Here is a 15621-nt window from a genome sequence, read left to right on the forward strand (position 1 = left end):
ACAGAGGATGATTCTTGCATGAATAGTAATTCATTCATTGCTTGCAAGTTCCTCGAGGCTCTCTCTACATTTAAGGTCCTCGCACTAGAAATTCCATTGAGAATTCAAGGAAATCATTCCAAGGAGTGGGAAGGGCTACATGTTAGATGAGATGAGATTTTCTTTCCCTCGTCTTATCATTCCATGCAGATGGCAATTAATTATGCCACAGCTATACTGTGTGTGGTGTGTTGTTACAACTGTTATATACTGAAAATGAAAGTTACAGTAAAAACAACAACATAACATTCTGTAAGACAGTGGATAGTGCAAACATTCTTGTCACTGGGCTGCCCCCACCAACATATTTAATAATTTCAGGTTACAGATAGATTATAGGAATTGAAAAGGACCTGACTTGACAAAGTTGCAAGAAACACTTACCACTGGTGGTGCTCTCACAAACTGGACTGCTCGGCTTGCTGGGCTTGGTGTTCCCTTCTGCAATGATTTGTACCTGGACACAATACTTGCTCCAGGGTTCCAGGTCATTTAGAAACATTCGGTTTCTTCGGTCACTGCTGATGCTTCTTGCCTGCGAGAAGCCAAAAAAAACGGGGAGTCCTCTGTTAATTCGACCGCTGATAATCGAGCCAGTGAGGGGAGAAAAGAAGAGGGCACAGAAGGAGATTACCTTTTATACAAACAGAAAATTAACGTTAAGAATACAACAGGATTTCTTTTTATTTAGTGTTGTAATTCATGATAGGGAAATAATACAGTTTCAGATCCATTTTCGCACGTTTAAGAACAACAAACCGTGGTTCACTGCCAAACTTAAGCAACTTCGCCAGGCTACAGAGGACGGATATCGAAGTGGGGACCAACTCGAGAGCGTCACAGGTCCCCTGCTGGACCCCTTGCAGTTTGCCAACCGAGCAAACAGGTCTGCAGATGACGCAGTCAACATGGGACTGAACAACACCGCAGACATGGATTCATAAGACAGTCTGTGACTCGACTGGGAGTTAATATTTTAAGAACTTTACATGAACGCCACTAATGACTGTATTGGTGCAAACTTGAATGTCTAACGTCGAATCTGTTGTTAACTGTACGAGATGGAATGTCTCACCGCTCGCCACAAATGTCACATGGAAAATAGTAATGTTCTCCACACCACACAACATTTGAAACATTCATTACAGGTATGAAAGAGGACGAGCGTGGAACAATGCAGGGTGAGGAAATGGTCTCGTTATCTTAAATCCAATAATTAATATTTTATTCCACTGGTTTAAAACCACAAAATAATCCAATAGTGGAAAGAATAACGGCAAAAGGTGGTCCAGCCCCTCTGTGTTCGCGAAGGAGTATTTGGTGGAGAAGTTTTTCCTTTGGTCTCACCCCGACCAACTCGCCGACGACCGGGCCAGGCAGGATGCCCACCTCACCCGAGGTGGCAAGGACACATCGGACGATCCCCAGCTGCAGAGCCTCCTGCAAGCGCTCCGAGCTACCCTGTTTGGGGGCCCGAGCACAGTCCGAGGGAACGGAGGCAACGCGCCCACTCCGAACGTCTTGCAAACAGAGACACCCGAGAGACATCCTGCCTGGGAACTCGTAGGCCTTCAGTTGATCATAGGTCTTTGTGTGTACCACCACCTTTGTGTGTACCACCACCTCTGTGTCATCTTCCTCCTTTTTTCCTTACTCCCTTCCGTCGAATCCACCTGTTCCCGGACAGGGCCGGCCGAACACTCGGGAGCCTGACACGCCTGCCTCAAACGTGTTCCAGATACGCAAGTCAAACATTGCGGTCTAAAAGTACAGATTAGTGCATATTTGGGTTTAAATTAAGAGAACAGGAATCCTCAATTATATGCATTCACTACACGCCCATTCTGCTAATCTCACGTCACAAATCCCTTCCTTTGCCAATGTTCGTCTGTACCTTGTTTGTGTTGTGTTTGTCTGTGTTTTACTCTGTAGAAACCCCTTTTATTATTAAATTTTATATAAATTTCACCACTTGCCTTGATTGTGTGTGCGTTTGGGTTCGGAACAAAACCTCTCGAAAGTCTAGAACTATTTTCTAAAGTGTAGCCAACTTCCGATAAGAGACTGATTAAAAGGTTTGTCGTCATTTTGGCTAAAGTTAAAAAAGATTGACATAGTACCCCTCATATATGTCAAATAGCTTGATTTATAACGCTGTAAATTAAAATTACAATAACCCGGAAGTGACGCAGGGGCCACTTCCAACTCATCGTTTCCTTCTAAATTAAGCACAATTCATATTTCATACATAATTGCTACAAATTAGACATTATTTATGAATTTGAAATGAACTATTTATTACGTTTTATCACTTTCAGTTACAGTTTACTCAGAAATAATGCTTTGTGTTTATTCGGGCCAAGAATAATTTTTTCAGTGTATTTCTTACCTTTTTTTTTATTGACAATTCAATGGCTCCGATGGTGGGGGAAGATGCCGGTCCGACGTGGCAGGCCCAAACGTATTGTGAGGGTCTGCTGGGACCGTCTGGCGGAATCCCCTGTCAGAAGGAGTTTCAACTCCCACCTCCGACAGAACTTTGCTCATGTTCTGGGGGAGGCGGGGGACATCGAGTCCAAGTGGACCATGTTCCGCGCCTCCAGAGTTGTGGCCGTAAGGTGGTCGGTGCCTGTCGTGGCGGCAATCCCCGAACCCGTTGGTGGACACCAATGGTGAGGGATGCCGTCAAGCTGAAGAAGGAGTCCTATCGGGCCCTTTTGGCCTGTGGGACTCCTGAGGCAGCTGATGGGTACCGGCTGGCCAAGCGGAATGCAGCTCTAGTGGTCGCTGAAGCAAAAACCCGGGTATGGGAGGAGTTCGGTGAGGCCATGGAGAAAGACTTCCGGACGGCTTCGAGGAAATTCTGGTCCATCATCCGGCATCTCAGGAGAGGAAAGCAGTGCACCACCAACAGTGTGTATAGTGGGGATGGGGCGCTGCTGACCTCGACTCGGGACGTTGTGAGTCGGTGGGGAGAATACTTCGAAGACCTCCTCAATTCCACCGACACACCTTCCCATGAGGAAACAGAGTGTGGGTTCTCTGAGGCGGGCTCTCCTATCGCTGGGTTTGAGGTCACCGAGGTAGTTAAAAAGCTCCTCGGTGGCAGGGCCCCGGGGGTGGATGAGATTCGTCCGGAGTTCCTAAAGGCTCTGGATGTTGTGGGGCTGTCCTGGTTGACACGCCTCTGCAACATCGCGTGGACATCGAGGACAGTGCCTCTGGATTGGCAAACTGGGGTGGTGGTCCCCTTTTTTAAGAACGGGGACCGGAGGGTGTGTTCAAACTACAGGGGGATCACACTCCTCAGCCTCTCTGTTAAGGTCTATTCAGGGGTGCTGGAGAGGAGGGTCCGTCGGGAAGTCGAATCTCAGATTCAGGAGGAGCAGTGTGGTTTTCGTCCTGGCCGTGGAATAATGGACCAGCTCTACACCCTCGGCAGGGTCCTCGAGGGTGCATGGGAGTTCGCCCAACCAGTCTACATGTGTTTTGTGGACTTGGAGAAAGCGTTCGACCGTGTCCCTCGGGGGGTCCTGCGGAGGGTGCTTCGGGAGTATGGGTTACCGAACCCCCTGATACGGGCTGTTCGGTCCCTGTACGACCGGAGTCAGAGTTTGGTCCGCATATCCGGCAGTAAGTCGGACTCGTTCCCGGTGAGGGTTGGACTCCGCCAAGGCTGCCTTTTGTCACCGATTCGGTTCATAACTTTTATGGACAGAATTTCAAGGCGCAGCAGAGGCGTAGTGGGGGTCCGGTTTGGTGGCCTCAGTATTGCATCTCTGCTTTTTGCAGATGATGTGGTTCTGTTGGCTTCATCAAGCCGTGACCTCCAACTCTCACTGGAGCAGTTCGCAGCCGAGTGTGAAGCGGCTGGGATGAGAATCAGCACCTCCAAATCTGAGACCATGGTCCTCAGTCGGAAAAGGGTGGCGTGCCCTCTCCAGGTCAGGGATGAAATCCTGCCCCAAGTGGAGGAGTTCAAGTATCTTGGGGTGTTGTTCACGAGTGAGGGAAGAATGGAACGGGACATTGACAGGTGGATCGGTGCAGCGTCTGCAGTGATGCGGACTTTGTATCGGTCCTTTGTGGTAAAGAAGGAGCTAAGCCGAAAGGCGAAGCTCTCAATTTACCGGTTGATCTACGTTCCTACCCTCACCTATGGTCACAAGCTGTGGGTCATGACCGAAAAAACAAGATCCCGGAAACAAGCGGCCGAAATGAGTTTCCTCCGCAGGGTGTCCGGGCTCTCCCTGAGAGATAGGGTGAGAAGCTCGGTCATCCGGGAGAATCTCAGAGTAGAGTCGCTGCTCCTCCACATCGAGAGGAGCCAGATGAGGTGGCTGGGCCATCTGATTCGGAGGTGAGGTGTTCTGGGCACGTCCCGCCGGGAGGAGACCCCGGGGACGACCCAGGACACGCTGGAGAGACTACGTCCTTCGGCTGGCCTGGGAACGCCTCGGGATCCCCCCGGAAGAGCTGGATGAAGTGGCTGGGGAGAGGGAAGTCTGGGCGTCCCTGCTAAAACTACTGCCCCTGCGACCCGACCCGGATAAGTGATAAGTGGTACATTGTGATTTTCTAGGAATGTTGTAGAAATGATCAGATGAAAATGAAAACACCGGCAGAGATTAATGGAAAAAGTGTTGCATATTGATTATTATCTGTCTTTTAATTATTGTGAGGCATCATTTCCATTATCAATGTCTTCATATAAATGAATATCGTTAATTAAAAATGCCAAACAAGAGGCATAAGATGACATGTATGCCAGGTTGGACACTAAAGAAGGAGAACATGATCTATACAGATTGGCCAGACAGAGCGATATAAATACGAAGGATGTGCAACAGGTTAGGGTGATTAAGGATACAGATGGAAATGTGTTTACTGGTGCCAGTAGTATGCTGGAAAGAATACTTTGAGGAATTGATGAATGAGGAATATGAGAGAGAAGAGGCATGTGTGGTGGACAGGGAATAGCAATGATTAGTAATGGGGAAGTTAGAAAGCCACTAAAGAGAATGAAAAATGGAAAGTCAGTTGGTCCTGATGACGTACAGTACCTCTGGAAGTATGGAAGCATCTATGAGAGATTCATGTGGAGATTGCTCAACATAATTCAAGCGGGTGAGAAGATGCCTGAGGAATGGAGGAAAAGTGTGCTCATGCCCATTTTTCAGAACAATGGTGATGTGCAAATCTGTGTTAACTATAGAGGAATAAAGCTGATGAACCACACAATAAAGTTATGGGAAAGAGTTGTGGAGGCTAGACTCAGGACAGAAGTGAGTATTTGCGAGCAACAGTTTGGTTTCTTGCCTAGAAAGAATACCACAAATGTATAATTTGCCTTGAGGGTGTTGATAGAGAAGTACGGAGAAGGTTATTGTGTCTTCGCAGATCTACAGAAAGCCTATGACAAAGTACCTAGAGAGGAACTGTGGATGGTTTAACCTATTTCAGAAAAAGGTTGTCAAATATTTGCAATGTGGTATATACCTGCAGCGTAATTTTCAACTTGTTCTTCTGGATCAAAGTTATTGTTTTTAGCAGGCATATGCACAGACATTTTTGGAGGCAGGTGCCAAAATTATTTATACAATTAGGAAAAAAACAGTAGTGTATCCATCCATCCATTTTCTGAGCCGCTTATCCTCACAAGGGTCGCGGGAGTGCCTATCCCAGCTATCATAGGGCAGGAGGCGGGGTACACCCTGAACCGGTTGCCAGCCAATCGCAGGGCACATAGAAACAAACAATTCTTCGCACTCATATTCACACCTACGGGCTATTTAGAGTCTTCAATTAACCTCACATGCATGTTTTTGGGATGTGGGAGGAAACCGGAGTGCCCGGAGAAAACCCACGCAGGCACGGGGAGAACATGCAAACTCCGCACAGGCGGGATCCTTTTTTTGCAGTGTACACAAATGAACCCATGCAAATTAACATTGGATACCATTTCTGGATCAGACCCGAGGCAAGCTCACCTGGTGGCGTCGTGGCTGTTACCGTATATGGGGTGGCATTAAACAATATTAGAAAATTACTCTTTACCATGGATTGGTAAATAGATACATAGCTTGACAGATTGATAGATATTCAAATGATTTAATGAGCCACAGCTTTCTTTTTCTGGTTAGCCATGCATCCATCTTCTCTAGTGCATATCCTCCGTCGGGTTGAAGAGTTGCTGAGGCCCATCTTCCATGAAATCGATTTCATGGATGGTTGAAATGAAGGTTCAAAATGTCCAAAGAGCTCACCTTTTTATTCTGGCCATCTTTCCAGTAGGTGATGTTGTAGCTGGCAGTAGTATAGACGCTCCTGAAGTCTGAGATTGCAAATGCCGGCTCTTTAATCGCAATTTCAATTGTAGCTCCATTCGAAAAGAGCAACACGTTGGGTGAACCAATCACAGCTGAAAATGAAAAGAAAATAAGACCATTGCAACATAATAGCACTATTTGAATCAAATGATTGAAAGGACAGTGGTGCCTTCAGATACGAGATTAATTTGTTCCATGATCACACTTGCAACTCGAACACTCTACACTGTATCTCAAATCCTCTTTCCCTATTGAAATGAATGAAAACTCCATCAATCCGTTCCAGCCTCACCCCCCCCAAAAAAACATTTTGTGTTCGTTAATAGCACTCTATAATATAGTACTATATAAAAACAGACTATTGACATAATTAAACAGTTTGCGCATCACTTATATCTCAAGTTTGCACTCCCAAGTCAAAGCAAAAACAAAAAATAAATAATCGGCCGAATGACAGCTCGTATCTCAAAAAAACAGTAAGTCCAGTCACTCGTACACAGTGATACCAGTAACGAGTTACAAACCCGTTACTCAAAAAATGCGGTCCGGTGATGTCATATGTAATCTAACATGTGACTTTTTATATAAGAGTAGTCAGATTACAGTTACTTTTTTTGTTAATGAGATCCAGAACTTGATATGCTTTTGATTCAAAAATATGCTACTATGGCTGAGACAACTATAGATAATTATCATTAATTATTAACAAACTGCAGTGCTTGGGAACATGAGACAAGTCAATAACCAAGACACTTGATTCAGTCATACTCAAGATGGAAATACAGTCACTACTTGGAGTTTCTCTAAAGAGGACAACACTAAGGTTCGTAGTACACTATCTGCGCTCGCACACTTGTTTACATTTAGGTGGCTATTTGGCATGTAAAGTCTGCACTAAGTTGCTCATTTAATGTGGCTTCAACTCCACTAATATTTGTTCATGTTGAAGACATCATTCTGTAACTTGTGTGGCGTACATTACCAAGTAATGGGTACGGTTAAGCTAATGCTTTATTTGTACTGAGGATGAAAGTAAGTAAAAAGTTTTGTTTTTTTTGTTTTTTTTTTTAAATCAAGCAATCAGTAAAGTAACTAATTTACTTTTTCAAGGTAACTGTGGCAACATTGCTCGTACGTCAAGTCAAGGCACCACTGTACCAACAATTCCAGAAACGAAAAATTAACTTACAGTTGATTTGCATGGTATAGCATAAACATATAATGTAAAGGATTTTTAATCCAAACCACAATTAAATTTTTTTTAAAGTAGAGAATATAGAACCCAAACAAAATGATTAAAAAAAAAAAAATACAAAGTAAACCCTGCACATATAAACATTACTCAGAATAAGATTTGACTAATTCATGTGGTAAAAGTAATTCCTTAAAGATTTATTAATGATGAAAAATGTTGTTTTATTTACAACTTTGTACTTAAGTACTTACTGCTTTCAGCATTCACACACTTATTTCGATATTTATTTATTTCAATACTGTATTTATTGATTTAATTTTGTCACTCCTGTCCCGTGTAGCGTGAAATAATTTTATCTGTCATATTCTCCCATCAAACTCAGTGGGCGGGACTAAGGTTGATCCAGCCCCAACCAGTTGCTTGTTCTTGCATGAGCTCTTCTGTGAGTTAATCACAGACGTTTTAAGAAAAGCCATGGATTTAACTGTAAGTGTACTTGGACCAGTATGTTTCATGGTAAAGAGCCTTGTTGCTTCAATGCCTTTTTTAATTCATGTCACAAGTTCAAAATGTTTACTTTTTTTTTTTTTTTTTAAACTCTTTATTTTACAGTTGTTTTAATTTACAAAACGTGATGCAAGATCATACTCACCTATGTAAAACAAAGCAAGAAACACAACAACAAAAATGCAAAAGAAAAAAGAAATTAAAAGGTCTGGGATGATCCAAGATACAGTACATCAAATAGATACCACAAATAAACTACCGGAGTCAAATTCCTTGTGTGTTTTTGACATACTTGGCAAATAAAGAGGATTCTGATTCTAATAGTATAGTATATTTAGAAACAGTCTGTTCCATTGGTTAAATATCCACACCATTTCTGCCATCGTTTTTCACCCAAATCTTTTTTGAAGGCCTATGGAGTAACTCATTTGCTCCAAAACGTAGATGTTTTACAATGTTAGTCAAGACGCCTGCATTGGGGCAGGTTTTCTGCAGCCAGTTTTTTGTGATAGGTTTTTCAGGCAGCAACACCTTGAAAAGATAAATATCATTTTTGTCAAGTCCTTGCGGTAGAATTCCAAGATAAAGGGACTTGAATGATACACGGTCATCAAAATGTAAGGCATTTCAGATAAACTTTGCCACTTCCCTCCAGAAGATCTGGATGGAGGGAAGGACCAAAAGACGTGAAGTCCAACTCTGAAATCTGTTGGTTCAATTCTCTAAATTGTCTCGGGGGGGATATTGACTGGCAATGATAAAAAGAAGAAAATTCTGCTGCCCAAGGTAAGGGGTAGCAGGCCCCACCTATTCAGCTCATCATATGTTGTATATTGTTTTGTTGATACTTGGATGGTTAGCATTGAATAACTGGGAAAAGTCATTAGATACATTAACTTTGCTGTGAATTCTTGTGCGGTGACATTTAAATATAGCGTTTTATGCACATTGAGGACATACACCGGAATCTTCCCTAGATCAGAATCATCTTTATTTGCCAACGTCATCTCATGCCAATGTATGTCAAAAACACACAAAGAATTTGTCCTCAGTAGTTGGAGCCGCTCTCATATGACAACAGACAGCCATTTGACAGAAAATACTTTTGAGACATAAAAACATAAAAAGACAGAACGGCCCATCACTAAGCAATAAAAGGTTACTAGTAAGGTGGTAATGGCGATACTTTTTTTTGGACAATTGTGCAATTGATGCAGAGTCGTCCAGCAATTTAGAGCAGTTTGAAATGTCTAATAGAGCAATCTAGTACAGTGACCATTGTGCAAATGGCGCGGAAACTTCAAGAAATGTAAGCAGTTTAAAGTGACTACTAAGGCGATAATCAGGAACAGTGTAAATTGTGCAAATGGTGCAGATACTTCTCAAGCACATGAGTTGCCAGTATGAGTCAACAACAGATATGCAAATAGTGCAGAGTGGCGAGATTACTACATTGAGTGCACGAATAATGTATCATTTGTTGTCACATTTCTGTCGGGCCAATCTGCAACATTTGCGCAATCAACATTGTCTCAGATTATCGTACTACTCGCTTGAAGTCTTGGCGCGCTTTGCAAAATGGTCATTGCACCGGACTATTGCAATATTAGTCATTCGAACTGCTCTAAGTGCTAGAGGACTCTGCATCTTTTTGCACAACTGTCTAAAAAAGAAATAAAAAATTTTACCGGCATTACCAGATAACTAGCAACCTTTTATTACTCAGTGACTGTTTTTGTCAATGTCTTTATGTCTCAATAGTGTTCTCTGTCTGTTGATTGTCTGGTAATGCCGGTAAATTTTTGTTTTTGACAATTGTGCAAAAAAGATGCAGAATCCTCTAGCACTTAGAGCAGTTCGAATGACTAATATTGCAATAGTCCGGTGCAATGACCATTGTGCAAAGGGCGCCGAGACTTCAAGGAGTGTATGCGGTTTAAAGTGACGAGTAGTGCGATAGTCTGGGACAATGTTGACTGTGCAAATGTTGCAAATACTCCAGTCAGTGTGCAAATGGAGCAGATGCTACTCTGGCATGAGTGGCCAGTATTGGTCAACAACAGATATGCAAATAGTGCAGCGTGGCGAAACAACTACAGTGAGTGCACGAGTAATGTATAATTGGCCCCACAGAAATGTGACAACGAACTCAAGTAAAAAAATTGCCAGCATGTTGTAATGGAATTGTAGGTTAGGTGTTTAAGAAGTTGATCGCAAGAGGGAAGAAGCTGTTGGAATGTCTACTAGTTCTAGTTTGCATTGATCGGTAGCGTCTACCTGAGGGAAGGAGCTGGAAGAGCTGGTGACTAGGATGCGGAGGGTCCGAGAGGATTTTGCACGCTCTTGTCTTAGTTCTGGCAGCGTGCAAGTCCTCAAGGGTGGGTAGGGGGCTACCGACAATCCTTTCAGCAGTTTTGATTGTCCGTTGCAGTCGGAGTTTGTCCTTTTTTGTAGCAGCACCAAACCAGACTGTGATGGAAGAACACAGGACTGATTCGATGACCGCTGTGTAGAACTGCCTCAGCAGCTCCTGTGGCAGGCCGTGCTTTCTCAGAAGCCGCAGGAAGTACATCCTATGGTGAGCCTTTTTTGAGGATGGAGTTGATATTGGTCTCCCAATTCAGGTCTTGACAGATTGTTATTCCCAGGAACTTGAATGTCTCGACGGTTGACACAGGGCAGTTGGACAGCGTGAGGGTCAGCTGTGGCGAGGTATGCCTCGTGAAGTCCACGATGACGTCTACAGTCTTGAGCATGTTCAGCTCCAGCTTGTGTCAGCTGCACCACAGATCCAGCCACTCCACTCCCTGTCGGTATACAGACTCGTCACCAATGACTGTGTTGTCATCTGCAAACTTCAGGACTTTGACAGCCGGGTGCGTTGAGGTGCAGTCGTTTGTGTAGAGAGAAAAGAGCAGCGGAGAGAGGACACATCCTTGGGGCACCCCAGTGCTGGTGGTGCATGTCGATGAGGTGGTGTACCGCAGCCTCACCTGCTGTGTCCTGCCCAGCAGGTGAGCTGAGAGTCCACTGGCAGATGGCAGGTGAGGAACTGAGCTGGAGAAGCTTGGAAGAGATGAGTTCGGAGATGATGGTATTAAACACAGAGCTGAAGACCACGAACAAGATCCTTGCGTAGGTCCCCGCACTGTCGAGGTGTTCTAGTATGACGTGCAGTCCCATGTTGACTGCGTCATCCACAGACTTATGCTCAGTAGGCTAATTGCAGCGGGTCGAGCAGGGGACGTGACGCTCTTGAGGTGGTCCAGCACGAGGCGTTAAAAGGTCTTCATGACCACAGATGATACAGGCCTGTAGTTATTCAGACCCGAGATCGCAGGTTTCTTAGGGAGTGGGATGATGGTGGAGTGTTTGAAACATGATTGGTACTTCACACAGTGAAAGTGTCTTTTTCAAATCTGCAGTAGAAATTGTTCAAGCTTGGGGGGGGGGGATGGTTGCTTGTAGGTTGGTTAGCGATTGTAGTCCACGCCAGACTTATTTAGAGTCGTTAGCGGTAAACTGTTTTTCTAGCTTTACTCCATAATTTCTCTTTGCAATGTTAATTTCTTTAGTCAGCTGTTTCTTGCGCAATTATACAGGGCTCTATCCCCACTTTCATAGACATCCTCTTTAGCCTGGCATAGTTGCTTAAGTTTGGCAGTGAACCACGGCTTGTTCTTATTGAACATGCGAAATGATTGGTCCACTTCTTCACTGTTTTCACCATAGACTTTGCACATTTAAGCGAATTAAGCAGTGATCAGAGCTGCGCGGGTGATAGCACGATATGCATCATTTAGCGTGGCATAGCAGTGGTCTAGAATGTTGTTTTCCCTGGTAGGACAGTCAATGTGCTCCTTGTATTTAGGGAGTTCGTGGTTGAGTTTAGCTTTTTTAAAGTCCCCAAAAATAATTTGGGATGACTCTGGGTGCTTTTTTTTCAAGTTCGTTTACTTGCTCAGGAAGCGTTAGCAGTGCAGCATTCATGTTAGCTTGAGGATGAATGCAGACACCCGCGAGTATGAATGAAGCAAACTCACGCGGCGAGTAGAATGACTCACAGTTCAAAAACAGCGACTAAGTCCGGCAGGCTGCAGTGTGCTGAGATCCGTGACGTCGGTCACAATTTTTCGTTGATATAGAAGCATATGCCGCCACCTTTTCTTTTCCCCAATAACTCAGTGACGCGCTCTGCCCGGTGTAGTTGGTAGCCTGGAAGCATTACGCCGCCAACTGGGATGCGTTCACAAAGCCATGTCTCCGTGAAGAACAAGGCGGTGGAACGTGCGAAGTCTTTACTGGTCTTTGTGAGAAGATGAAGCTCGTCCATTTTTTTGTGTCGGGAGCGTAGATTTGCGAGGTAAACCGACAGGAGCGGCATTCAGAATCCTCTCTTACAGAGCTTGACCTGCACTCCGGCTCGCTTCCCTCTGTGGCATCGCCTTCGCCTCCCTACGACGTAGAGTGCGGCCGCCGCTCCAGTGAGCGAGTTTTGTTTATTAGTCTCTAATCCTATAAATGGTATTGTCAGCCTGTTGTTTTTTGAGCCTCCAAGCTAATAATTTTGTCACCTTGGAGCCTGCCTCATAGTATCGTTGTTTCATAAAAATGTTTCTCCACCTCTTCGCTTAATAGTTTATCTATTTCCTGTTTGGTATTTATAATTTCAGGTATAATTGCGGGGTCTTAAAGATGTTTGCTTGTTCCAAATCTCTCCGTTTTCCCTGCAATCTAATCAGTCTTTGCGTTTTTTCTTTTTTAATGCAGATGTTCGAGCTATGAGCTTCCCACTGAGAACAGCTTTAGCCGCATCCCATAAAATACAGTATTGGGGTTCACGTCTCCCCTATCATTGTCCTTTATATCTAAGACAAGGTCATTTTCCACTGGCTTTCTGACAGTGTGATCATTCAACAGTCCAGTGTTAAGCCTCAATACACTTTTTCATTGTCTGCCATCAAGGTGTAATGTTAAATAAACCCGTGTGATCCGAAAAATCCCCAGGCTACGACCAGGCTTGTCCCCCAGCTCTGACCTGAGAACGTTTTCAATGAAAGCCACCTGGATGCGCCCTTGGCAAACGCCAGTATATCATAGATCTTCATGTTGTTGCACAGAGAGCGCCCTTCCTAATCCGTCAGTTCCTTCCGTAATGTCCGTTGGTTAGTAAGAAGCTGGGTGAGGGTCTCCTCGACCCCCATGTCCCATTTCTCTATATCGACCATGCTTGCCTCTCTCTCTTCTACTTGCTTTACCATGCCTTCAATTTGGCTCCTCACTTTGGGTAATTTCAGATTCACTTTCCGCTATGAATTTGTTCATTTGTTTTTTTCTTTTTCATATCTTCCCGAAAGCACACCCAGAAATCTGAAAGTTCTTTTTTCAATTAATTTATAAGCCATCCCCTCGTCATAACTCCGCTCATTACCTTGCGGATTGAATCCAAACTTTCGTTTCCTTTCCGGACTCCATCTTGACCCATTGGGCTGTTGCCAGCCTTAAATTCTCCCTCGGTTTCTCGTTCAGTGTTGTTTCCTAGTCCGTATCCTTTTTTCTTATTTTTGTCCCCACTCATGATGAAAGTGAAAGTGAGTTATTTCAATGAGTAAAACGTTTGAATGATTATAAAATTTTTGGCTGATACTCGGAGCTCAATCAGTATCTCACCATCTTGTGCCGGGCGCCACCGGAAGTCTTGGAAAGATTTACATTTTAATACATGTCTCTGATATTTTATAAAATAGTTACTACAAAACAATAGACTCACTATCACTCTCCAAGGTGATCGGTTTACTTTCCACCCAAGAAGAGCTCTCTGCCCCTCGCTGTGCCCGCACTCTGGCTATATACCTTCCATACACACTGAGGGAGGTGCTGAGGTTGCTGAAGTCACATTCATGGGTTGAGATGTTCACACAACCCACGTGACACATTCGGACAGAGGTCCTGTGGAGAAAACACAATACTGATATTAAATATTACCGGTGCTCATGGCAGAGGTTCACTGCGGAGTACATGTTGTTCCTTGGCGAATCACAAATCACATGGCAGTACATTCAGTACAGTCCCTCCCTTGCCTGCACGCTGGCTGCTTATTGGTCATTCACCAAAGATTCACAAGTGAGTGACAGCACGCTGCGGTTCTGTTTCTGCTCTCAGCCGAGTTGCTGGCGGCTGAGCTCAGCTGAACCGAGAAAAGAACAAATCACTTCATAAAGTGATTCAGTTCAGTACATTCACTCAAAATATTTGTTTGCTTGAAGGAATCGTTCGCGAACGACAAAAAACAAAAAGCGGATTCCCTTGGGACGATTTTGACAGTCAAATTGGCCCTTCGCTTACATGGTGAATGTGGGAAATATTCACCTTGACCCAACCCGTTGCAAATCGCCATTGGGAATGTTACAAATCAACAACAACAAAAATTGCTTCACCGGAGATGATTAAGGTTTTGGGATAGCCCAGTCAGAGTCTAGATCTCAATCCAATCAAATATCGGAGAGTTGATGTGAAGAAGGTTTTGAACAAGAGATGCCCTCAAAGAAAGAACGTTTTGATGCTCAGATCACATTGACTTACTTGCATTCTGTGGTGTAGAGAAGGTCGCTGGTGTCCCCCTCAGGTGAATCCCACCTCAGTACCAAATTCATGTTCGTGGAGGTTAGACGGACATTTCTGGGATCGCTGAGCACAGCTACAACCACTACATAGTCAGAAACACACATCAGGTTTTACAATGATAATATTGTGATGCATTAGCAACGTCACCAACAGTGCCCAAGTTTGAATACTTGATGCCCAGCGCCGTATGTACTGTATAAAGACAGCAATGGTTCTCAACTGTTCTCACCCAGGTACCCACATTGTCACTAAGATTGTTTAGAAATAGCCTCTGAAAACACATGTACAGTGTGTGTGTGTGTATTTAAAAAAAAAAAAAATTTTAAACGCCGTTTCAAATGAGTTTAACAAAATGCCAAAAGCATATCGTTAGGCAGAGGCTGAGCTGCACTGTATTCGTTTACGGCGTAAACTCACGACGAAAGCACAAGTGAATAACCTAATATGTTCCACGTGGGAACTTGGTACGCCTCTGCACTGTGCCGGAGTAAAACAGAAAACGAATTAGGGGCGTGACAATTCGTTTTAACAATGATTTGATTCGTATTATGATTCGTGGTTGCTGATTCAAGTCAATTTTTTTTAAATGTTGTTACAATACAATATGTTTATGTGCAGTGACTACAGTAATTTACGAGAGGCTAAACATAAAAAGGAGTTGTTGAAGTTCATAAAAGGCACCTGAGACAGCTATGGGGTCCTTCAAACCAGGAAAAAGGGTCCTCTTAATATCCAGTAGACAATGTCCAGCTATTGTAGTCATATGTGTGTGTGTTGCCGTTTAGGAGATTACAATAATAATAATAATAATCCAGCCCCTTGTCAGTGCAAATTAATATCAGTGTGTATATAGTACCAGATGGATGGATATATGAAATTCACATTTCAACTAACAGTAGTAGTATTATTCGGAGTTCCCTATAGTGC

At 43.9% G+C, this 15621-nt stretch overlaps 1 protein-coding gene across 1 annotated transcript in view; it reads right to left on the bottom strand.

Annotated features, from left to right (window-relative positions):
- LOC133486548 (interferon alpha/beta receptor 1b-like) overlaps window positions 1-15621 on the bottom strand; it is a 74785-nt gene that overhangs the window by 58880 nt on the left and 284 nt on the right. Inside the window, exons 2-5 of the mRNA XM_061791885.1 lie at window positions 14653-14776; window positions 13841-14019; window positions 6306-6460; window positions 424-574 (exon numbers count right to left, since the gene is read on the bottom strand). Of these exons, the coding sequence (XP_061647869.1) occupies window positions 424-574; window positions 6306-6460; window positions 13841-14019; window positions 14653-14776 (609 nt within the window). The remainder of the gene's footprint in view (window positions 1-423; window positions 575-6305; window positions 6461-13840; window positions 14020-14652; window positions 14777-15621) is intronic.

This window comes from Phyllopteryx taeniolatus, chromosome 12 (genome assembly GCF_024500385.1).
Source record: "Phyllopteryx taeniolatus isolate TA_2022b chromosome 12, UOR_Ptae_1.2, whole genome shotgun sequence".
In the NCBI taxonomy this organism is placed as follows: domain Eukaryota; kingdom Metazoa; phylum Chordata; class Actinopteri; order Syngnathiformes; family Syngnathidae; genus Phyllopteryx; species Phyllopteryx taeniolatus.